The following is a 25,355-nucleotide window of genomic DNA, read 5'->3' as shown; positions in this document are numbered from 1 at the left end:
ATGTACTTTCCATTTGATGACACAAGTCGACACTAAGTGTCGTTCTATCTTTGTCACTCTTTAAATGTCAACAAGGATAGAACGACGCTTGTGTCGACTGTGCGTTCCGTTTCTCGCATGATGCGCATAATGCATCGTTTATCCTTGTTGCTCACCAAACGTTAAACAAGGACAATGGATGCATCATGCACATCATGCGCGATACGGAACGCACCTTGTGTCATCAAAATGGAAAGCATCCAATGAATCATTACAATGGCTGCGATCAGCAGACTCAACAGTTTTGCAACCGTTTTATGATTCTTCGCTCAGATTGGACTATTCCTTTAAAACTAAAAGTATAAACCAATCAGCGCGACGAGTCTGCTGAACGCAGCCAATGATTGGATGCGATATATGAGCAACGAGCGATATCCAATGAAAACTCTGCTTTTTCTCACGTGACGATGTAAAACTGAGCTCTCATTGGATATCGCTCATCGTCCTACAGTAGGCATTATACAGTGCTGCTTGTTGAAAGCTTACTAAACCAACATTTAAAAAATTGAATTGAAATTTCAAATAGAATTCGACCAATAAAAATACGGAGAAATGCGGAGGATTAAGATTAACGCCACCGGATTGGTAGAATTCCAATATTTGCCTCATTCCGATTTCGCCTCATAATTCTCAATTTTTGTGTCTGAAATATTTGTTCAAATTCCGGACAAGTGATCAGTCGCGACTCGCGGTTTCCTGAGCGCTGCTCAGCACACTTGAACGCGGTTTTCTCCTCTCGATATCTCGCTCGGTATTGACGCGGTTTTTCACATTTGAAACAGTTCGAGCAGTTCGAGCGCCTCGAGGGTTCGAAGACTTCGAAGCTGTTAGCTGTTAGTGAAATTCCGAAGGTGGCTGACTGAAATCTGAATAAGCTGAAATCGTGCGCGGTAATAGTGGTAATACCCTGTAACAGACGCCGGCGCAGCATCGGCATTCGGCAACATGTTCGGGTCGACGACACTCTACTGGAGAGCCGTGCTGCTCGTCGGCCTGGTTGCGGCGTTTTACGACGCAACGGTCTCTACAACGCATAGATTGAACGTGCCTCGGGTCCTGTTGCCTGTATTCAACAATTTCGCGGTGAATTTCACGCTAGAGGTGACAGACGGCGGTTGCTATAAATGGTGATTATATCATTTTTTTCTTTTCGTTTCTTGCAACTACAAGTCGCGCCGATGCCAACTCCCGATCGCGCGTGGTTGCGCGGAACTATCATCTTCCTTGAACAGCATGAACTTTCCATCACATAGCACTGAGCACGTTGCTGGGGTGCCGGTCGTACCATAACCTCCTCGTTTAGGAGTACGTTTCACGCACGTTTCACGCATTAACGCGTATGGCGTATCATTTTATATCTATATTCGTTGTTCACCGAATATAGATAAAGAAGGATAAAATGATACATCATGCGTGAAACGGAACGTATCCTGAATATCTCGCTGGCATTCATGGTTTTTGACGATCATAGTGTAACTTTCCCCGCGAGTTAAAGGTTGCGTCCCTGTGACGTAGTACTTTCTTTTGCTTGGAATAGAATAAACAAATGTGGTGCCTGTTTGCGATATTAATATAAATTTGTTGAAACTGACGCCAAAATCTGTAACACAAGTAGCAATACTGGATCTGACTCATTTAATTTATGTTAAATAAAAAACACTAATTAATTTCAAGTAACTTTTAACAAGAATAATTCAAATTTGCAGATATAAAAAGAATTACTTGATATTTTTCATAGAACCCATACTGCAAACCTCTAAGGGATGTCTTAAAGATTTCTGAACACATCTTTATATTCCCAGGACATCCCTCAGATAAAGTGTGCTGTGTGGGAAATTTAGAATTGAATAGGTCCAATAAATCTATCGTTAGCTCCGGAGGAGGTTAGATAGTACATGCATCTAGATAGATACTTGCATCTTTATTTTCAAATAAATTATACCAATACTTTATGTTTATATAAAAATGTTGTGTTGTAGAGAAATTCCTCTGAAATATTTGATTAACGTTTCTATTTTTATATTCTTTATTTTTTTTCTTTGACATGTTTTATAGGTCTACCTCGCGTTTGGATATTATACAGCTGATTCCTATAAACGAGAACTTTGACAGAACATGTTCTCCAGCGGTATTGATTCAAACTATAACGAGAGAACTGACGAGGAACACTGCAATTGTCTTGGCAGAGGACATCAATACTGGTTACTTTCTGAGATGCGATATTATAGTAGATGCAATTTTCTCTCTAAATCTTATTACTACTACGAGAGAGTTATACATCGAGGATATACCTGAAGCCTTTGAGGTTCGAGCATACGATGAACACGGAAATGAGTTTACAACTCTAGCAGGCATAGAATTTGTATGGAGTATTGGCGATGCTAATAAACACATGCCATCGGACAGTAAAACTACGAGCAATGTGCTTCGTTTTATGACTTACGAGGAGTCACAGTACGAAAGGCCCGTCAGTATAGCTACGTTAGATAGTGTTGACAAAAGAGGTCACATTGTTCTCATAGAAGGTGTTAGAACCGGCACGGCTAAGGTATCTGTTAGATTACCGCATTCGGAGTATAAATATGTTCCATCCATAGAATTGGAATTGGTTGTCATTGCCAATTTAATCATCATTCCACCAGAGATAACAATAATGGCCCACGACAGCTTTAGATACAAGATAATGCACACTCGTCAGGGTCGCTTAGAGGAAATCAGCCTGCCTTTGAGCCAGTATTATCTGGAAGCCGAAAGTCCCGATATATTAGAGATCGATAACGATCGTGATTTTGCCTATGGACGTAAACTGGGACGTACGAAGGTGTTCCTACATGATAAGAACGTCCGTGAAGAGTATCCGGTTATTCTACCTTCAGCTATAGTTAACATACACGAAGTTGCATATATCTCCCTTTCTGTTTTACCAAATAGAAACTGGGGATTAGTATTAGGTCACGCTCACGAGATCGTTGTTGAACTATACAATAGCAAAGATCATAAATTCCACATCGGAGAAGGCGTAGAAGTCTCCATGAAATTAAACGAGCAATATTTAGAACCGAAGTCGATTACACAAAATGGTACTTATGCTATCGTTATACCGATCGTCTGTGGAATAACGACCGTGGAAGCGATGTTGCGCGGTATAATCGATGAACATGGCAAGAGGATTGCCTTTGAGCCACAGCTTTCTACGAGAGCTGAACTCACGATACACACACCAGTAAAGATTCAACCTCGCGTCTTGGCTGTTCCATGGGACATTGTGAACAAGTCTAGGTAAGTATAGAGGAATTGTTGATCAAAAGAATTAATAAAAAGAATAAATAGGCCAAAAACAAGCAAAATATGTTGTGTATATTTAAAAATAAAATTAATTTATTTCAATATAAACTTTAGATTTAACGGGACGTTTCGATTTAGTATTCCTCAGCCATTGTTTTTTTTTGTTTATTTATTCCTTTTATTGTTCTGCAAATATGAGCTAGCAGATATGAACTTTTTCTAATTTTTTTGAAGGATTAGTAATTATAAATTTGTTTTGTCTACTTTTTATTGCTGTGTGTGTCCTAGATTTGACATAATGTTGAAAACGAGCGGAGGAGACGGGTCGTACGTTTGGTCCAGTAGACAACCGTCGATACTAGCTGTCTCACAGAACGGTGGTATCAAAATTCTGTCAGCGGGTACGGCGGAAGTAGTTGTCATGATGGCAAGAAATCAGTACAACAGAGACACGGCGAAGATACATGTATTGCCTCCTGTAAAGCTGAAAATTATCGAGTATAACATGGAGGCGGCTATAGGAGAACCTATTCATTTGCACGTCGCATTATTTGGGCTACTGATTAATGGATCCGATGCCAGGGAGATACCCTTCAGCGACTGCAAGGATGTCGATTTTGAAGTACATATCCCGGACGTGAATTTCGTACGGAGTTATGATAAGAATGCACAACCGGTTGGCGCCGCGTGCGCCGTGATAACCGTAATAAACTATCGCAGCGTTGGTACATCCGACGTGACCGTTGCCTACAATGCGAACAACAACGATGTGATTGACCACTATTTAACAGACAATGTCACCGTGTCAGCATACGAGCCGCTCGCGGCGATACATCCAAAGAGTAAGGAAACGTTACTCACTGTAGGGTCCTCAAGGTACGTAGTATTTAAGGGCGGACCGTTGCCGTGGACGAATAAATCTCAAGATTACTCGCGGGAGATACATCTATCGAACGAGGAGATTGCCGAAGTGGCCGAATATGAAAACTCATTAAGCGGACCATTCGACAGAGCCGTTCTCAAAGTGATTTGCAAAACATTAGGTAAAACTGCGTTGACGTATACGGTGTCGAATGTGCCCCTGTTCTTGAATTGTCGGCGCACTCACGCATCGGAAACGATTGAGATTGTCTGTGGCAAGCCCAGGTACATCTATCTACAACCGGAATTCAAGGAGATACACGATAAGAATTGCCCGATCAGTAAGAACACGGATAAGATAATGGCGCACAGCCATAAGCATCTGAAGATCGCTGTGATTATCAAAGATGAGGATGGCAAGCAGTTTGACAATATCACGAGTTTGAATATCGAGTGGAACTTGAAGCCGTCTGGTAGCGGCGCTGTAGAAATCCAATCTAGCACGATGGAAGAGACTTGGACGGACATGAATGTGGTTTTGCCGAAGAGTCACTATCAAAACATCATTTTCAAGAAGCATCATGGAGTTCTCACGATATTCGCGACTGTGACTGGCTATCAGAAACTCGTCCTTAACAGACTGAAAATCTCACCGGAATGGCCACCGTTTCCCATCGAGAACGAGAGAGGCGGAGTAGAGACTCCACTGATAGAAGCCTCTATAGAGGTGACTTTAGTGAACGATACCATCGTCAGCCCCGATAAATTGATAATTCTGAACGATTCGAGCATGAAGTCGTACTTGATGGTCAGCCAAGGCTCTGGTCACTATGAATTAGTTCTCAGTTCGAAAGACATAGCAGATATTCGGTACATGGATACGACGAGAACGATCAGTGTGACGCCGAGGAAACCAGGTGTCCTTCATATAACATTGATGGATCTCTGTCTACCCTCGAAGTTGGCGGAAGTACATGTAGAGGTTCAACAACTCGCGGCTATCGAAGTAGACGTCGTGGATAAAATCGAGAAGGGAAAATGCGTGACAGCCGCGTTGAGACTTTACGACACGAACGACCACATCGTGAAACTGCCCTCTCTTAATGCGCTAGATTTCCGCGCGGAGATCGACAACGAACATATCGAGATCAAACAATTGCCTACTAACGAACAAGACGCCGCACCCTATGAGCTAATACTGTATAAAATCTACGGTTTGTCGGAGGGTGAAAGTCAACTGATGTTCGTGAAGACGGGCGACCGTGAAATACGCAGCGAGCCGATCACCGTGCAAGTATTTGTCCCGCTGCGAGTGCAGCCGAGGAATCTGACGATACTGATCGGTACCATTTATCAAATGCAGACCATCGGTGGCCCGCCGAACGCTGAAATCGAATTCTCAACAGAAAGCGGGGATATTCTACGCGTCGATCGCAATGGGATCCTTGAAGGAAAGTCAGCTGGTTGGACTGCGATTCACGTGCGTGCCGTCGGACTCGACGCTAAGGGTAACAAAGTGATTTACTCGGAAGATTCCGCTGATATATATGTGTTGCATCTTGACGGAGTAAAGATCTCGACCCCGGTAAATAGAGTAAAAGTTGGCGCGACGTTTCCTCTGTGGGCATTTGGTATCCCCGATTATCTGACGCCACTCATCATCGGTTCCATGCAGTTACCTCTGAGTTTCGCGTGGTCATCGAGCGATCCTAGTCTACTGACTTTGCACAACATGTACGAGGGCACTGGCATTAACATCAGATATCAAAATCAAGTATCGCTGAGGGCCAGGGCTATAAATCCAGGCGTGGCAACAATCTATTTGAACGCTACTGTACCCTGCAACATGCTCTCTAGCTTTAACAAGAACGACATCATATACACTACATTCGTGAAAATTGAGATTTTTGAAGAGTTGCATCTGACTAATCCACCGTCGTCGGGAAACTCGGTATTGACGATATTAATGTCGCCGAACTCTGTTCTGCAGCTGCAAACTAATCGCGACAAACACGGTACGACGACCTACAGGATCCTGTCAAGCGCGCACAGCGACGAACCCGAGAATCTGCGCGCCTTGACGCCCGCTGCGAAGGCCGTGACTGTGGAGAAGAATGGAATCGTGAGATCCGGCGAGAATTACGGTCAAACGATTATTTTAGTTATGAATACAGAAGCGTACAATTTGAAGCAATCGTTGATGGTGGTTGTCGAAGTCAAGCCTATTCATTACATGATGCTTTCACTGAAATCCAAACTACGTATACGGAACGGCGAGGAGCTGAATATGTTACCGAAGGGAATGGAGCTGGATTACGTAATTGAGTATTATGACAGCATAGGAAATAGATTCCACGCTGCCGAGACAAATGTTAAGGCCATGCTAAATCGCGCTGATCTAGCGTCGTTCACCGCAGGCGCGGGTAACGTTATCACCGCTAGATTTCTAGAGAATGGCGAACTAGTTGTGAAAACCTTCAATGAGAAACATCCTAGTGGAATATACGACTACGTTCACATGATGATCGGCGATATCATATTTCCGACGAAGACTACCCTGACTATCGGCGATATAATATGCTTCTCCATGCCGCTTCTCTCATCTGATGGTGATCCAGGATACTGGCAAACCTCCGCGCCCGAAATATTGTTGGTAGATCCTATCACGGGTATAGGTCGCGCACGAAACGTCGGGCATGCCGTTATAAAACATAGTCTCGCGACACACGTGCAAAGTGAAATAGAAGTCAACGTTCTACCAGTCGCACGGGTAATTCACAACAAAAAGACGTAGTAATGTCATAACGATGCTTTTTACAGTACATTATTATAAAATGATTTTTTTTTGCATAGGTATCTATAGTTCCTTTGAGAGGAAGAAACATTACTGGCACAGAAACTTTCAGCGTGCCACTTGTGCTGAAGGGGAAAGATGAGGAAATCAAAGAAAATAACGTATTGGCAAGAGGTTTGGGCGGTTGTCGGACATTATCGTCATTCGCATTAAACGCGTTTCCCTATTCATGTAACATTCAGTTTGTTTCATCAACCTCTTCAATTGGCGTGAAGGACCTATTCGTAGTGAAGCCGCGATTCGATATCGTGACAGGTCAGTACAGTATCATGCGCATGATGAAGGATAGAGATGAGCGAGAGATCAGATGAAAATGAATAAGCTTGTTGTCATCACTCTTCGTGTTTATTGCAGGCTTCTATTACTGCGACATCATACCAATGAGTTCTCCGACCATAGCCGCCAGTATATTAGAGAGTCATATTCAAATTAATGTCCAGAGCCGGGACATTGAATCGACAGCTTTGGAACTCGCTTATTTGCCACCTGTATATATCGATGCTAAGGAGATTATGTTTGTCAACACACAAAGTAGTAGTGCGCCGTCGACAACGCTAGAGGTGTATGGCTTGCCGACGGTATTACAGTATCTCACTGTAAGTCGTTTGTTTAAGAATCTAAAAAAAATATATATGTATGTTTAAAAATCTATTTAAAAAACCAAGTTTTACGCATAAGAAATGACATAATTAAAATTATTGATAAATGTTTTAATTTTCTATTGAATTATTTGTTTGTTGGAATTAGAGATTCTTTCCAAGATCTCAATATTAACATTGAACAAATATTTTAGGTTCTTGAGCTTAAAATTTGTAATATTTGCTAAATGTTAATATTTATTATTTCGTATATCTTTTTTTAAATTTTATAAAATACTAACACTTTCTATTAGGTTGACGTACCGGATGGTGTGGCCATCACTTGGCAACATGTTTCCAAATTTACAATACAATATAGATTGCGTTTAATGGATAATCAAGACGAGATTCAAGGACAAAAAGTGTTTATTGCGAACGATTTGACCAAGCAAAACATATCTGTAAGTAAGCCGTATGTGTGTTTTAAACGCATTTATGTATGTAGCTGACATTAGCAATCGTTATTTTATGACATGCGTTTCTTTTCAGCTTCGCATACGTGTTTCGAGATATAATCAATTCATCCCTATGTCCGGAGTACAATGGGTCAATTACATGTATTTTCACAGATACACGCTGGGAACGTTCGCTGTTATTGTGATTACAATTTTTTATGGTAAAGCTAGATTTGAATTTTTCAAACTTATGTCATTTTTAGTATTACTAATGTAGGTTTTGTGTGTTTTTCAGTTTGGAAACATAAAGTAGCGGCTGTCGATTTAACAATCAGAAACAGAACTATTTTTGGTACGTATGCCATTCTTTTTTTTCCTAATTTTCCTTGTTGACATTAGTGTTACGATGTTTGTCTTACAATGTTTTTCTCAATACAGCATTGTGACATTAATGACATTCTTTATAGCTGATAAATCACCGCCGATGATAAAAAAGACGATCTGTACTTCGTGTACAACTACTCCAACAGCCACTACTCCGAGTAGCAGCCCGCTTCGAACTCCACCATTAAGGCCGTTTTCGGCATTTGAATCATCTGTTTATGGTGACCCTCGTAGTTTCGGCACACCGTATATTAGAAGAAGAGATATATGTTAGAATTCTCTGAATTATTGACGAAAATTTGTTAGAAAATAATCCGTTCCAATATTTTTTCGCTAAGAAATATTTAAATTAACATGCTCAATTTCATCAGAAAGGTTTAGTTTTGCAAACGTAAAGCCTCTGATGTTTTCATCGAGAATTATTTTCATTTATTATAAATGAATATGATAATCATTGCAGAATCGTGCCTTAAAGTCAAAATTGTCATCTGTTTTGTTAATATATGGAAACGCAATGCTACATTTCTTAAGAAAAACAAGCTTAATTTTTGTAAAATGTTATACTTGTTTCTTTGCTTGACGCGACAAATGTATGATATTATATATACATATTATGTGTGTGTGTATATACATATATATGACTTTGTAAGGTGTGTGTGTGTGTGTGTGCGCGCGCGTAGGTGCGTGCGTGCGTGAGTGCGCGCGCGCGCAAAGTAGGATTATAATAGTCTGTTGTTAACATTGCCATGATACACGACACTTATCTGTGTACTATTTTCATTTTTATAACGATATCGACAGTTCCTAGTCATACAACTATATATTTTTGTTTACGTAAATAAAATGACAGCCAACTTGTTATTCAATATACACAATATTATATTGCATATTATCACAGAAAGGACAAAAAACCTTATTTTTTTATATTTTGTGAAGCTGTGATATGTATACATTTATAGGATATATGTATAGCGCAGAACAATCTTTCAATTTTATATTCTAAGTTAAATATAGAAGTGCTAGAAATAGTTTAATTATTCGCTTGTTAAGTAAAAAACAGATTAGATTTCTGGTGCCAAGTATAATATAAAAAATTTTAAAAGGATAGATATTTCATTGTAAAACAAGAAAAAAGAAAACTCAAGGAAATTGGGTAATAAATCAAAATATTTTACTCTTTAGATGTCAGAAATATCCAAGTGAGAAGTTGAAATATACTCATAAATACAAAAAATGCAACACGATGTTCATAAATAGCGTCACGTTTATTACAAAAGTTAGATGTACGTAATAGAACAGTTGTGTTTCTTACAATGATATAGGAAAATTTATAAAGTGACCTAGAAATTTCTAGAAACGATTCTAATATGTAATATACAATCAATGTTTTTTCGTGTTCTTCAATAATTTTTCATATTTACATTTACTCGAGTACCACAAGGCGAATGGAATGAGCAAGGAAGGTAGAGTCATCACGGCGAACGCGGCCCAATCGACCTGCAAGGCACAACAAAATAGGATTGTATTGAAGCGATAAAACTTTACTCTAAAAAAATATATATATAGATTAAGATAATGTATCGATACTTAATTTTCAACCAAGACCTTAGGCAATAATTATTGTAATTTTGTTTTATAAAGCAAAACAATATAATATATATTATATTTGGCAAAAAATAATTTGTAATAATCTTACTTGGCAAAAACAAAATTAGATTAACTATCGTCATATAAATTGAGAAATAGAAAATAATACGTAAATAGTACAGTATATAATACATTGTGATATACAAGACTCTACAGTATTTATTTTTCATGTTATTACATATGTGTGATTACATTTCTAAAATTTGTGAAGTTATAAAGTTACTTTTTCTGCAATATTTCTCTTGTAACTCAATTACAAATAATATTTGTATGATTATATAAATATATGTATTCGTATTTACCACATGAGATGAAAACTGTTTGTCATAGTCCCTGTATGCCACAATGAGCCCCTCGCCAGGTTCACTGCTCACAGCTACTTGTAATCTGGGGGCATCCTCCTTGCGACGATAGAGAACTTCAGCTGAAGTAAAGTTGAAATATCCAAACTTGCGTGGCCTCACTACCACAGTATGGCTCACATTGGTATAGGGTGGCACGCGATCGATTCTAGCGTTCAATTCGCCACTCACGTGAGTGAAATGATCTGGATGGAACGAATTGTCCGTAATCTCGACCTCCAACGCTGCCACGTTGCCAGTATTATAAATAGTATACTACAAATTTTAATACAGATTGTTAAGTAATATAATATTTCGACAGTTTAGAAAACGTCCATTGAAGTTCAGCAGAATGTTTATTTACAACCGTTGGAAATTTTCTTTGCTTTGATTGGATTACATTTTTACATGTAGATCTATAAAAACGGTCCTGTCTCTCAATGAAAAAAACTTGCAACAATTGCAAAATAAATATTCTGCTAAACACAGCCATTTTAAAAGAATGTTTTAATAGATCTGTTTGCGTTATTTGAAATTCTCAAAAATTCTTGTACCTAAAATGAGACAAATATATATTCGGGCTTTGAAGAAAAAGAAAGCAAAGATATACTAAATATAAAAAGTATAAGCAACCCAAATCTGAAAATATATACTTTATTATACTTTATATATCAGAAGCATCGAACACATAGGAGAAGTTCTTCTTTTTTGTTACCTTAATAACTATGTCCATATTTTCTACCAGATATTTATTGAGTATCTGTTTGGAAACTAATAATCTAGCAGCTTCTTCCTCCTCCTCTGCATATATAGTTGCGCATAACACAGCGAGCGCTGTGAATAAGATGTGCCACTTCATTCTATAAGATTAAGAGGTCTTATTAGCCACTTTATTATCAATTTACACTGTAAAACGCTATTAATATACGTAAATTCACCGATGTAAGTTGCTTAGTTCATACATCACGATATATATATATATATATACTTTATGTCAACCTTACATTAATTTATCCGTTTATATGCGTGTGACGACTCTGTCATCGAGTACGATGATTTTGATATTTAAAAAAAGCAAAATTTGTGTGAAATTTTTATAATATCTCAAGGATTGTGTGTGGAACGATTATTTCGTTTACTATCACGGTCATAATTGTGCCGTTTCGGGCAGAAATTCGAAAACACCTGTGATGTGCCACTAAAAGACTCGACCTGTTGTCAACCCCTTGAGAACAATTCTTAGATTTTATCCTCGCGAGTGTTTGAGAATAAAAAAACGAAACGTAGGACTTACGTTTTTCTTTGTGAAAACGTGCAACGATGATTATTGTCGCTCGCTGTCTCAAAACGCGCAAATAGTCTTTCGTTTCACTCGTTCAATGCGCTCAGTGCCAACCGCTCCATACGTGATACACGTTGATATACGTACAGCAGGAGCACTCAGCAGCACCCCGATCCAACCTGAGCCCGAGCACCGGAACGGAATATACCCGGTAGAAATGCCAACAGCGCCCTGTATGCTGCCACGTTTCCGGACACGAGATAAGTCCGTGTACACATCGTTACTTCCGGTACGCGCTGTAAGCGCTAACACATGGGGTGATGGGTGGCGCACCTTTTGTACGAACGCGTCTGCCACAAACTCGAATTATTTCATTCTTAATTAAATATCTATCAATAATTCGCAAAATCAACATTACAATCGACGCAGAAATAAAACAAAAATCAACAATTTTCATGAGAACTCTTTAATAAGATGTCCAAACTCGCTGTAACATTGATTGTAATTTTATTTTAATAAATCCGGAATAAGCACAATTTCATCGAAATTGGAGCAAAGGGATGTTCTAATTAATTATCAAATCCAAATTACAAAATATTTCTTGTTACCAAATTACAAAATTTTCTTGTTACAACAAAAAGAATGCCGACGTTCCTAATTGCTCTTGATTCTTGCAAATAAGGGAGAAATTATCTATGTAAAGTGCAAGTGCAATAGACGCAAGTGTAGAACACTGTTGACGATCAGCTGATTGTGACAGTCGCTCGATTGTTATGCGCGGGTGAGAAAATAAAGTGGTTTTATCACTTTGATCGTATATGTTTATTTGAATTTAGAAGAATCTTGTAAAAAGATATATATATATATACATAGAAGATAGAAGACCGTGTTCCAAAAGAAACGGACATCCAATTTAAAGGAACAATTCCACGATGCGACGAGCCTGACATATTTCGTTTACGTGCGTCAAGGACTGCATGATTAGAGCTACTATTTACATCTCAATATGTCGAATTGACGTTGAAGTGGCGTTTAAAACTGCGAGATTTCAACCCGATGTGATATTCCAAACGATGGCTGCGAAAGTATATCAACCTGATCAGGAGTTGGAAACAAAAGTTAAGAAAGGTTAATAATGTTAGCGTCTTCGTACCTTTTTAAGCCTGTTCTACAATTGCGTAAGTAGTTATTGTTTTAAGAGCACACATAAGGCACACAGAAAAATTTAAGTAAGAAGAGGAAAGCAGGAAAAAAATCAATATGTTGCTATTGTTTACAATATGATCTTATGGTCTCTACTGCGATTGGCAGAATTCAATTGTATGGTTGGTCAATTTTTATAAATATAAATTTAAAATTATTTACAATTACATCTACATTTTGAATTGTGAATTGAGCATTAATTTATATCATTTTGAATATTTTTTTGCTTGATATCATAAGTCGACTTGTAGACTAGATGGTTCTCTATACCGACTAGCTTTTAAGAATTAAATAGGGATCGGTATGTATAATATGTTAACATTGGTATATGAAATGTGACAGAACGTAAATATTGATTCGCGTAATGAAATCTCATTGTTGTAGCAACGGAACGCATATCAGAGAACATGCACATCGTTGCGAACGAGCCATCGCTCGCATTTTACAGGCTGCAGGAACACGTGAGAAAAGCTCTGCCACCGATGGTGGAGAAACGAGTAGAGGTGCTGGCGCTACAGCAACAATTGCTAGGCAGATGCTACGACGTGGAGTACGCGGTCAGCGCCATCCGAACGATGCAGGGTGCTGGGAAGAGCTTCGAGAATACCCTAGAGTTCATCAAGAACGCCATATTCTTCAAGCAGCAGCTCAAGTACGAGGAGCAAAGGCGACACAAAAAGGACGGCAGCAGAGACTCTGTCTACAAGAGACTGTCGGCGCATATCCCGACGCTGGATCACCTACCAGACGAGATATCGGATGTGGTACGGGAGACAGCGAATCGCGTGGAATCGATGATGAATCATGCCCGTCATTCGAGCGATATACAACGATCGACCACCACCCACAATTAGACGAATGAAGGAAAGAACGCTCGGTTTTCTGTGATAATAGCTCGCTCGTTCTCGCGAATTTTATACATGTAAATTGCAATGCTGCGCATAATGTTATTGCTGTAATAAACATGATTAACATAAATATTTCTACCCTTACTCTGTCGTCACAATATAAGTATCGTTATTCTATCCGCTATCGTAAGCGATCGGTATGCGTCTAGTCTTACGACTAAATTTACATTAGTTGCTATTGAATCTTTTTCTGTTATATTTGGATATAAATGTACATTTTTAATTATGACTCGAGTTAATACTGCATTTTTAACGGCATTATTGATAACAGCATTATAATTTTTCTTTCATACATTGTAGAGTGTTTTTATTGTAGAATGTCATTTTTCAAATTAATGTGCTCGAATGTGCCTCGGTAATTTTATTTTATTTTTAAATTGGACAGAAGAGATTTGTATTTTTTTTAAAGAGCGTACATTGATTAATTTCACGAATAATATTGTATACATAGTAAAATGATACCTTTTATTTTTTGCTAGGAATGCATTTACGAATAAAAATACAGGCAAAAATGTCTGTCCAGCGAATAATTTATGTCTTGTCACGTAGAATTTTTATTATTATAAACGTATAACAAATATGTTTTACAAAAATAGATAGTAATGAATAACGCGAATGATAATCTTAATTATATCTTAATAATAAGTTTGACTCTTGCGCAAATTGCGCTGTATTATGTGCGTGATAAATTTCAATATTATTAAATACGAGAGATATAATAATATTGAAATTTATCGCGCACATTGTATAGCGCTAATTCCCAAGAGTCAAACTTATTATAATTATATTTTTTAATAATGAATAATAATAAATTATCATTATTAATTGCAATTATTAATAATGATATAATGTAATATGAGAGATTAAATAAGACTATTCGTAAACATAAAATATTATACTTTGTACTTTTTTGTTATCGATTATTTATATTATTTAAAATATTACGTTAAACGCGCGCGCGCGCGAAAATAAGATGTATTTTTTACGTATAGTGCCGGTTATTGACGGCACCATATATCTCTGTAATCATCATAATGATAAATACCTATATGTTATCCAGAGACAGCACAAAATATTTAGAAATATTTATAAGATTTATTTTTAATATTTTATAAATATTTTTTGTGGTTTTAGATTGCACAGATCATAAATATTTATTATAAATATTATGAAATACTTGTTAGAATAGTTATAGTAAATGCTGTAAAAATACTTAATGAGACACATTATAATCCAAATAAAAAATACTTATTAGAAATATTTATTTATATTTATCATAAATGTTGCATAAAATATTTAGTCTATATTTTAATAATATTTCGAATAAAGCTTTATATAAAATGTGTATAAAATATCTATATAACATTTCAAAAGATGAATATAATAAATATTTATCATAAATATTCTGTGCTGGCTGGGTAATCACTCATGAAACAATTAATATACAAAGACGCGGGCCTAGAGATGTACCGACCTAATTCTGGCGGAAAGGATGCCTCGATCAATACATGATGCAATGCGTTTCCGAAATGTCGTGTAGATGTCGTAATGAGAGGGTTCACACTTGGACAATCGGTCTACATATATAAAGTGGCATAAGCTGCATTGAACCGTTTGGGCGGCTTGTAGACCTTGCAGTGCGGCCTATAGGTGCAACAGCATGATTAGATGCCGGGAATATGAAAGTTAATTAAAGGAGAGCACCGGAGGGGTGGCGTCAACTCGCGGCAGACGGCACCTTCTTGATGATGTCATCTATGTCCCGGTGTATCACAACGTAAGTCAATCGTTAAATCTGTTTTTATTCCTACTAGACTGCATCAGAACTCTCTTTCTCGCTTTCGCCAAATGATAAATATATACCTATCTCACTTTAAGTTCCAAAAGTGTACACTTTTTCAAGTTCAACCAGACAAAAACAGACCCATTGTTTGCTGTCTGTATAGGTTATGTGGTTTAGTGGACTGTACAACGCTTGATGTAAAATACTTATCGTCTATCGCACCTGCAGGGATTGCGTAATAACGACAATAGGTCAATGCAGAATGCATTTATCAATCAGCTGATCGATTAACGAGCGGATTTTTCAGACTTTGACAGTAGCGATGTGTCATCATATGTGCCCTTTCTTCTACCAGTTTCACTCTCCCTTCAGTTCTAAAAAATTTAGGGTCGTTTTTGACTATTTGGAATCGAACGATGGATTTTGCTCCATTTCGTAACAATCTAGACGACTTCGATAAAACTCTGATAAACTTAATTCGACCGTTAGAATTGTTTAACAAAATCTCTGATATACAGTACATTATTTTTAATTTTCCTATACATTAAACATGATTTTATTAATTAATTTAATAGCTTTATTCGTATTGTGCTGATTTAATTAATTTGAGGTATATCAAAGTCTTTGTTACGGTCCAATTTCATCAATATAAGATTAATAAGAAGATTAACTTTAATTTCGATTCAATGTACTCTTTTTTTTCTTTTCTAATTCTATATGAGAATCTTATATTGATGAAACCAGGTCTTAGAATTAAAAAAAGATAAAGAGTAAATTAAACCGAGAAAAAAAATTAATCTTACATTGGTGGAACCAGATTTGTGTCCATATCTATCATATAGATCAACTTTAACCTTGATTTAATTTCCTTTTAACTTGTTCTGGTTCTCAGAATCAGAGATTAAAAATAACCGAGATTAAAAATAATCTATACGTTGGTAGAAATGGGCATTAGACATTATTTTGCGTTCTTTGAAACTTTCTACACTTTCTTCTAAATACTCGTAATGTCCTTTAATTTTGGAGAGAATTTTTGTTAAGCATTGCGTCCTTGCATATTCTCGCTTTTACAATAATTATATTTCTATCTTAGATATTTTAATAGATGTTTGCATTATATTACGTGTTCTGTCTTAAACATTTATTGTTTCAAAAAGTGTTATTAATTTGGGGATATCTGATGGCCCGTTAAATATTTCTAGAAAAAATTAAAATGCATAACACATAAAACAATTAGAATCAGAGCAAACAGTTGTACCTATTGCAAAAAATAGTATATTTTTTATTTTGGCTGCACTTAATGTTGAATTAATTTAAAAAACATTAATGTAATTTATTTAATTTATTTAATAAAAGAATTATTCAATACGAAAAAAAGTTATGTTCTGTATGCGTGCGCGTGCGCGCATTTGTAATTATTTTAGTCTCAAAACCTTAAAAATCGCGTTACTTGTATCCCTCAAAATTCACAATTTTAAATCAATGTCCCATTCTTATAAGGTCTAATTTTAATTGTCATATCTCTTGGGGAAATAATAGAGAACTGCTAGAGAACAACACAACCAAACCTACGTGATATCTTTTGAAAATTTTGAAATCGGGCACACAGTTACGTTCGAATTTAAAATAGTCTGTATTAAGTGTTTGAAACGTATGCGCAAACAGGATAACGATATTTTTATACGGTTTTTTTCTTTTTCCGACGGCCATTGTCGAGCTCACCATCATGGATAGTATTTTCGTACGCATTATTTTTTGAGAGTAAGACCTCGGTTTTTACGTATCTAATAAGATTTCTGTTTTTTGCGTAGACTTATTAGGATTGAAAAATAATTTAACGTCGTTATTACTCTATCGTTATTTTTTTTGCGTAACGATCATTATTTCTTTTTTAGCTGTAACGATAACGGTAATATAAAATTTTTACATTAAAAAATAACGATGACTATTATTTTTATAAACGTTCTCAACTCTGATTGTTATTATGTATATAGAGTACAATCCTTTTTATATACGTATAGGTCGAAAGATTGAGGCAAACAATCTGTTAATCGAGTAGATAAAGAAAGATCATATAAACTTGTGTATTATGAAAATGTTTTATTGAAAAATCACAAATGTTCAAAAGCTTTCATCAATTTTTATAATAGTCATAATGAATATTTGAAAATTAATTATTTCCTCTACAAGAATGCGGATTTTCATTCGTCGAACTAATGACTGTCGAACCCTTTCGAATATTCCTACTGTACGCAAAACAGGGTTAATGATAATATGATTGAAACAGAAGACCAGTTTTGGGAATGTATTCAATATATATTTACTACTTGAAAAATTTGGTAATGTTTAATAAATCTTGTTAATTATTATTTAGCATAAATATCTGGTTCGACTCCCAAATCCTTTATTTGATGTTATACTTGCATTTACTACTATTTCTAATACAGTAGGAATTATGGGCGTATCCAGGAGGAATTTTGTGGGTTCAAACCTCCTCGGAAATTTTTTATTAATTATTTCATTTTGAGAGGGTCCCCTTAATGCGCATTTCGATAGCACACATCTACTCACATCGGTCAGTGCCTAATCATTTTTCACGGCTTTATTAATGAGAATATTTTGTTTTGGCCAGTTAGCGATGTACTCAAATTCCTCTCTTTCATTTTTAATTGTAAAAAACATGCAACTTTACTTTTGACTTTGTGTGAGTTTTTTGCTGTTACATAAAATATTTTTTCTTTTTGTTATAAAATGTAAGTAATTTTTAATACTTTTGTTAATTCGAGCATATAACAATAACAATATTCAAGAATTAAATATTTTGCTTGTAGTAAATGAATCGGCCTTCTTTAAAAAAAAGTCTTTAAATAATAAAAAATAAGTTAAAGTCACATGATGTACCAAACATTTTTTCTCTTCAAAATGAGGTACCAGGAGACATTAAAAGACTGTAAGAATATCCAAATGGAATTCATTAACGTTAGAAACTGTTGTAAATATCATAACAACAAAATTGGTGCAGTGATGTTCTTTTCAGCGTAATATAGCAAAATCCCCTCTTTTTTTTTGGCCCTCATTCCGGTTGGCACTTGATACATCCATGGGTTGATAGAAATTATCCCCCTCCCCGAAAAAAATTCCACAACACGCCTATGGTACGAATATTCGAAAGAATTCGAATGAAAGCCTGCATTCTTGCAGAAGGAAGAATTTTTGAATATTTATTATACCTATTATGTTGATAAGAATCTTTGAACATTTATAATTTTTTAATGTGTGAGGCATTTTTGGACATAAGCTTATACCTCTTTTCATCTACTTGCTATAGAATGAGTTCTATACCTGTATGCAATATGAAATCTATGCAAAGAACTGAGATTTTATTCTACACCGGATGTCCGGAAAAATCGGAACCAAATTTAATGAGATCGAGTAATGCAATTTTTTCACTTCCAGATAAGTTGAGGATAACCTTATCAAGGAGATACCTCCATTGTCCTGGGAGATATCTCTTGGACAAAGTTATCCAGAGGTGAAAAATAGTTGGGCATAAGTATAAGCTTATATGTTAAAAAAATGCTTTTCAATAACAAAAACCCCATATACGTAATGAGAAATAAGAATATATACGTTTATGCATAAAACAAGAGTCTTATTCTATGTACATAATAAGAATATCCAATTTGTTCAAAGAACAGAGGTCTCACTGTACATACGTAAAAATAGGAGTTTTAACCTTTATTTTTTGCATAGACTGATGTTATTACGTTCATACATATAAAATAAGACCCCTGTTTTTTGCACAGACATATTTATTCGTATATGGTTTTTTGTTACTGGACTATAATACTTTTTTTCCTCGTTTTTGTAAAATTTCAAATATATATCTATATCATTTTAAGAACATCGAATAATTTAAACTAGTTTAACTACCAAAAAAACATCTTTTTTTTTCTAATTACAATAACCGATTTTTTTTAGTCGGTTTGCTAACTCGGTGCACTGACAATAGAAATAGAAATAGAAATTCTTTTTATTGCAAGTATCCCGTCTATTATTACGTGGTTCATCGACTCGATTGTGCTGTGCACACAGGGTATATATGCATAATTTCGTCATGCATAATTTGGATGGTACGCGTGTATACACATACACATGTATACGTCGTTAGTTCTTTAGAAAGTGGCAGGAAGCGACAGAAAACAAACTTTCGTCATGGGTACAAATTGAAAGGTAAAACTCAAAAAATGATGACAAAAAATCTGAAAAAAATCTCATGTTTAAAGAAAAGCCTTTTATTTTTGAAAATTGTTTAACTAATAAAAAAAGCTATTTTTAAGAATTATTTCTGTAACCTTTTTTTTTATTAAACTTTTAAAGCTAAAGAATCCCAAGTGTTTACATGAAGGCGACGGAATAATACCGAATACGTTAGGTATGTAGGTCTTGCGAAATGCGTAAGCAAAGAATATTCCAAAGAATTATCTTTAAGCATTATTTAAAAATTATGTTAACATATTTTATTAGCTTGTTTTTTAATATTAAATGCACATAAAAAATGAATTAAAATGAAGTAAGATTAAACAAAATAAATAGAAAAAATTACATTTAAAAGTAACGGAATATATTCGTCAAATAAGTTGTAACAAAAGAATTTTACTGAACTGTTGGCTAATTATTATGACCTTAAAACGAAAATTATATCAGTTAATTGTTACATTATCTAATAGCTTGTTTCCTGGTTGTGATACTTAACCAACAATTGTGTTTAAGCTAACTTTAGGTTAATTATTTTCTATACAAAAAGTTCTTTCCATCAAAATACTCATCACGTACTCGTAACAGTTTCGGGATGATTCACGTAATTATTGTTAATATCGGTTCAGCTCGTGAGAGTTCATTTATGAATTCTTCAGTCGTGCACTTCAACCTGGGGGATTCCCGAGCGATTTTTCCTTCGTCAGCGCGCACAATGAGTATGCCCCGTGCGTTCTCTGGCAAGAGAAACCGCGCCGCGCACGTAAGAACGTTCCCCCATGTACATATGATGGGACTGATTTTAAATTGCAACAAAGCTGTTCCGATTTTTCTGTCACAGGCATCGTTATGTCGGACGAGTCTACACTGAGAAAAAAATACTTGACAATTTTTTTGTGACTTACAAATTTCAGTGAAATATATTTATTTCACTGAATCCAATCCTTATTCAAATACGCAGTGAAATAAAATATTATTCTAAATATGCAAATCATCTATATTTTATCTTTTGACAGTTAATAAGATATATTGTATAGAAATTTATGTTTTATTATTGCGGCAAATTTTTTATAACCAATAAATATTGAAGAAAATGTCATATGCAACATATATATAACATTTACTTGCGAGTATTTTTTTCTCGGTGTATTTGCGCTAACGTATGCTATACACATTACATGTACCGATGCATACAATACGACACATGCGTTTAATAGAGTTATCAATTTTTTTTCATAAACTGCAATTACCTGAGGTATTCTTTACACTTTCTTTAAACGTTATTGTCATTAATTACATATTGTATATTCTTGATTGCTGTACAAATTATTATATAGTATTTAAAATTATTATGTGTGTGTATAGATTTTGACTTGATATATTTTCTAAAAAATTTAAGAAGAAATTAAAAAATAGGTATAAATTATCGATCGGTAAAGCAAAGTATTACGAGACTGAACTTTAGTTTTTTGCTGCTAAGGTGTAGAAATCATCCTTTGTGACTATTTCCAGATTAAACAAGATTCCTTGTTCTTCTTCGCAATCGGTTCTTTTTTTTCCTTTTTGTTCAGTAACGATAAGTCAAGCTTTAAAAACAGGCACATAAAGCTGAATTGAATTTTCTTTTGTCCTTGTCCATAATGTCGACGGGATAACGAAACAAATTTTTAAGTGTACCTCATGCTATGCTCTTTATCTTTACTTGCGTAAACCAAATGAACTTAGCGGTTAAGAATAACTTTACGAGTGCATCAAAAACGTGCTGATCGTATACAGACGGACAAAGACTGATGGTAACATTCAAATGTACTCGTATATTTTAAGAATAGCAAAACCGCGTGACGTAATTCGTGGCGTTTCAATGGTTAGAATTCAAAAGCTCCGTTGAAGATCGGTATTTTCACTTTCCCCCTGAAAATAATAACGATGTGGCCGAGCAACTGTACTGTTATCGGCGCCAATTGAGATTGTAGTCACGTAGCGTAAATGATACATCCGAGAAGTGATAGATGATCGGAATAAACGATGATCGTCGCGAGAACACATCGCGGCTTCGGCGAAGCTGAATTGTGTTCATTCACTTTGGTGGCTTCCTGCATCGTGCACATTTATTACGCATTCGGCGAAGCTGAAAATTTCCAGCGAAAATGTATACTCATCGTTAATTTCGGCCTTCCGACCATGAAAATGATCGCATTCCGTGTAAATTGTTTAGAACGTGCGCGTACGATTTATGAAAGGCGGAGGTCTCTCTCGATCCAGAAACGAGACATAAAACGGAGCGCGTATTTTCCTCTTATTTTCCTCATTCATCATGGCAGTTTAATTTTAGCGATTCGCTGAATGAAACCGGTCGCAGCAAATGATAATAAAGTGTTTATTTCCTGATAAAACCTGCAGGAAAAGGGATGAGGAATTTTTAAAAACGAGGGGATCTCTTTCTTATCCTTTTAAAAATTAGGGCTTTTCATGGAATTCTATCGGGACTCACAAGGGAACATTTCAAATCGTAAAAGTGATAAAAAAAAAAGAAATTAATAGATAACCCTCTTCTGTTAGGCGGAAATTTAGCTCTGAATTATTAATTGATTTTACGGCGGTGGAAGAAAAGCTTCGCTTTCCATGGATCCGCTCGCAGCGCGTGAAATGTCTGATAGTATTGCGATAAACGATCAGTTAGAAAGCGAAGTAGCGATTTCTACGACTTGTCGCAAGCGCGTTGGGCCTTTCTCGTAACGCCGACCGCACCGTTTTATCCTCAATAAACTGGACGATATCGGTGTAAAGCCTACTGCACACTGGACGCGATGAGCGATGAAAGACGAGTGATATCCAATAAAAACTCTGCTTTTTCTCACGTGACGACGCAAAGCAAAGCTCTCATTGGATATCGCTTGTCGCTCATCGTTTTTAGGGCTGTGTCGCACACAAAATTCTGCAAAAGTGACCGTAAGAAGTAAACTTAAGCCGATGAGCCAATCAGGATATTGCTTTAGGTCTACGTAATCTAACAGGAATGGAAACAACAGTTTCTTATCTAGATAAGTGACCTCGCAATAAGGTAAATTTCAACCGGTTGCAACTCGCCTTATGGACAAGTTTACTGGCTCATCACGGCTTAAGTTCACGTCTTAAGGTTACTATTACAGAAATTTGGTCTACCCTTTAAGGCAGCCCTTATCGCGTTCAGTTCAGTGTGTAGTAGGCATAACGCGGAGTAGCGCGAAGAGAAGAAGCCAGAAGGTGCGACTGCCCGCCAGATTTCGCTGCGATTTTCCACTGCACACTGCACGTAAACGCACAGCGCGCGATCGCCGATTATATTTGTTCGACGCGACCGGAGGGTTTCTCTTCGCTTTCCACTATACTATGCACTTTACACGTCGAGACGTGAGACGTGACACGATCGTCAGTTTGTTTTTTTCTCCGTCTTGGTAAAATATTGTAGCTTTTAAAAAATATGGACATTGGACCACGCGCTTATCGCATTTATAATTCGTTTTTGCAACTCTGAAATGCTCGTAACTTGAAAAGATAAAAATTATTATTTATTATTAATATACGAGAGAAATTATTCTGGAATTTTCAGAATTTTTATTTCAAAAAAGCGGAATGTCACGTTTTAGTTGTTTCTCGATCATGAAAAAATTCCGAGATGTACAAATTATATATCATATTAAAGGATATCATATTTAAAGTGGAGTCAAGTGATGTCGCTGATAACAGGGAAACATCGAGAATTTGGTAAAATTCATTATCAAGCACAATAAATCGATAAATTGTTGAATAATATCAATGAAATATCAAGATATTCCGATAATTAAGTAACAAAAATTGTGTTAGCATTCAAATATGTATAACTTGATAAGCATGTTTGTTAAAATTAAAATTCGTGCGAAACCAAATGATTATTTTATATTAAAAACAATGAATTATAATTTTCAACTAGTTATAGTTATAATTAAGAATTAAATCATATTGCGAGATGAGGTAAACATATGTAGATGCGTTTAATAAATTTTAATTGTAATACTGATGATCGAATCGTAATGAAGATGGTCGAATTTATAACCGAAATGTCTATTAATGTAAAGATAATCGCTACTAACATCTTGCGTCGTGGTGTATGCTTTTTAAACAATTCATTGTTTTTAATTTGACCACGTTTTGACTCTTATTTGTATTTTATATTAAATTCTTTATCGCTCGCGTCAACCACTTAAGAATCTCCAACAATGCAGCCCTTGTTGTTTAATTCCGGGAATGTTTTGATTTCTTACCTAACAACTTTTTATCAATAAATGTGAATTTATTAAAGGTGGACATATGCTTATATTAAGTGTTTCCTTGCGTTTCTACTTTAATTTACATTTTACTTTTGCACTGAAGATAATTTAAATTCGGAACCGAAACATTCGTAGATGATTTTTATTATATGCGTTCTTAATATAAAACATACATAATTCTAATTGTTTGTAAATTGCACCCTTTCGCCTTATATAATTAATATAATACATATATAAATATATTTTTTATGTACTAACAACCGCGGAAACTCTCTTATGGGCACTTTTCTTGTACTGTCTTGTACTGTGGATTTTCTTGTATTGTCTTGGAGCTACTATTTGTTTATCACAATTCCTTTCACGTTTCCGATATTTTCCCACAAGATAAGCAATACATTAATCGACTGAAATAGTCTTTTAATATTACAAATAATTTATACATCTTGAAACTTTTATTTTTGTCAAAAAACTGTCGAAACTTAACATCCTTCTTTCCAAAGTTTTTATTTTATTTCGAGAAATTTTTATTCTTTAAAATCTTTAAAAAAACGCTAGTTTCTTACAACGTACATTAATCATTAAGGATTAAAACTGGTTTTTTATCTATGAATAAATCGGAAATATTTCGACTATACTAAGTCTTCTTCAATCAGTTAAACTTACTTGATAATAAGATGACGTTAAAGATTTATTCAAATTGCGCGCCGTATTGATTTTTCCGGAGTTACAAACGCAATTAAATTACTGTAATAATGTCACGAATTAAATTAAATTGACAAGCAATTTTTAATAATTCGATGCTCAATTAGGCATCGTTTTAGAAAGATGTTAACTTGCTGAAAAACTAAATAAATTTATTGCCAAAAATATTACCTTGGCCGAGAGTCGAACTAAGCCTCAGTAGTCAAAAAAGGCTTAAGGTGCTCGTACGGAATGCAAGAGATCCGGATTCTACTATTTTACGCAATAAATTTATTTACAGTTTTTCAGCAAATTAACATCGTTCTAATATAATGCCTGATCGAATTATTAAAAATTGCTTATAAATTAAATTTAATTCGTGACATTATTACAGTTATAGTTTAATTGCGTTTCTAACTCCGGACAACCAATTCGGCGCGCAGTTTGAATAACTACAAATATGGTATACATGCATGTACACATATAGTATATACATATATATATATATATA

General features: G+C 35.5%; 4 protein-coding genes across 4 annotated transcripts in view; 3 read left to right on the top strand and 1 right to left on the bottom strand.

Moving 5' to 3' along the window:
• Positions 1-982: 982 nt before the first annotated feature.
• On the top strand, positions 983-8,809 carry Gp210 (nucleoporin 210). The gene is made up of 9 exons (XM_018510945.1): positions 983-1,166; positions 2,095-3,318; positions 3,613-6,955; positions 7,039-7,294; positions 7,394-7,635; positions 7,932-8,078; positions 8,167-8,293; positions 8,368-8,424; positions 8,540-8,809. Exons 1-9 carry the CDS (start codon positions 985-987, stop codon positions 8,728-8,730), a joined length of 5,769 nt encoding a protein of 1,922 aa, XP_018366447.1. The 5' UTR covers positions 983-984; the 3' UTR covers positions 8,731-8,809.
• Positions 8,810-9,705: 896 nt separating this feature from the next.
• Positions 9,706-11,958, bottom strand: SsRbeta (signal sequence receptor beta). The gene is made up of 4 exons (XM_018510958.1): positions 11,739-11,958; positions 11,160-11,304; positions 10,406-10,720; positions 9,706-9,953 (listed from the first exon to the last, which is right to left on the bottom strand). The coding sequence occupies exons 2-4, from the start codon at positions 11,301-11,303 to the stop codon at positions 9,837-9,839; spliced, it is 576 nt and encodes a 191-aa protein (XP_018366460.1). The 5' UTR covers position 11,304; positions 11,739-11,958; the 3' UTR covers positions 9,706-9,836.
• A 530-nt stretch (positions 11,959-12,488) lies between these two features.
• On the top strand, positions 12,489-13,884 carry LOC108763388 (protein MEF2BNB homolog). Its single transcript, XM_018510956.1, has 3 exons — positions 12,489-12,507; positions 12,600-12,854; positions 13,314-13,884. Exons 2-3 carry the CDS (start codon positions 12,704-12,706, stop codon positions 13,781-13,783), a joined length of 621 nt encoding a protein of 206 aa, XP_018366458.1. The 5' UTR covers positions 12,489-12,507; positions 12,600-12,703; the 3' UTR covers positions 13,784-13,884.
• A 1,511-nt stretch (positions 13,885-15,395) lies between these two features.
• Hmgcr (HMG coenzyme A reductase) overlaps positions 15,396-25,355 on the top strand; it is a 41,141-nt gene continuing 31,181 nt past the window's right edge. Inside the window, exon 1 of the mRNA XM_018510946.1 lies at positions 15,396-15,614. Within this exon, the coding sequence (XP_018366448.1) occupies positions 15,583-15,614 (32 nt within the window). The 5' untranslated portion in view covers positions 15,396-15,582. The remainder of the gene's footprint in view (positions 15,615-25,355) is intronic.

Source organism: Trachymyrmex cornetzi, unplaced genomic scaffold, assembly GCF_001594075.2.
Source record: "Trachymyrmex cornetzi isolate Tcor2-1 unplaced genomic scaffold, Tcor1.1 scaffold358, whole genome shotgun sequence".
NCBI classification, from domain to species: domain Eukaryota; kingdom Metazoa; phylum Arthropoda; class Insecta; order Hymenoptera; family Formicidae; genus Trachymyrmex; species Trachymyrmex cornetzi.
This window is presented reverse-complemented; position numbering and strand designations above follow the sequence as displayed.

Coding starts and splice junctions, on each gene's coding strand:
- Gp210 (XM_018510945.1), top strand. CDS start 985: ATGTTCGGGTCGACGACACTCTACTGGAGAGCCGTGCTGCTCGTCGGC. Junction 6,956..7,038: donor ACGTTCTACCAGTCGCACGG/GTAATTCACAAC, acceptor TTTTTTGCATAG/GTATCTATAGTTCCTTTGAG. Junction 8,294..8,367: donor TGTGATTACAATTTTTTATG/GTAAAGCTAGAT, acceptor TGTGTTTTTCAG/TTTGGAAACATAAAGTAGCG.
- SsRbeta (XM_018510958.1), bottom strand. CDS start 11,303: ATGAAGTGGCACATCTTATTCACAGCGCTCGCTGTGTTATGCGCAACT. Junction 10,721..11,159: donor ATATGGACATAGTTATTAAG/GTAACAAAAAAG, acceptor TAAAATTTGTAG/TATACTATTTATAATACTGG. Junction 9,954..10,405: donor AACAGTTTTCATCTCATGTG/GTAAATACGAAT, acceptor TGTGCCTTGCAG/GTCGATTGGGCCGCGTTCGC.
- LOC108763388 (XM_018510956.1), top strand. CDS start 12,704: ATGATTAGAGCTACTATTTACATCTCAATATGTCGAATTGACGTTGAA. Junction 12,855..13,313: donor GGAAACAAAAGTTAAGAAAG/GTTAATAATGTT, acceptor TCATTGTTGTAG/CAACGGAACGCATATCAGAG.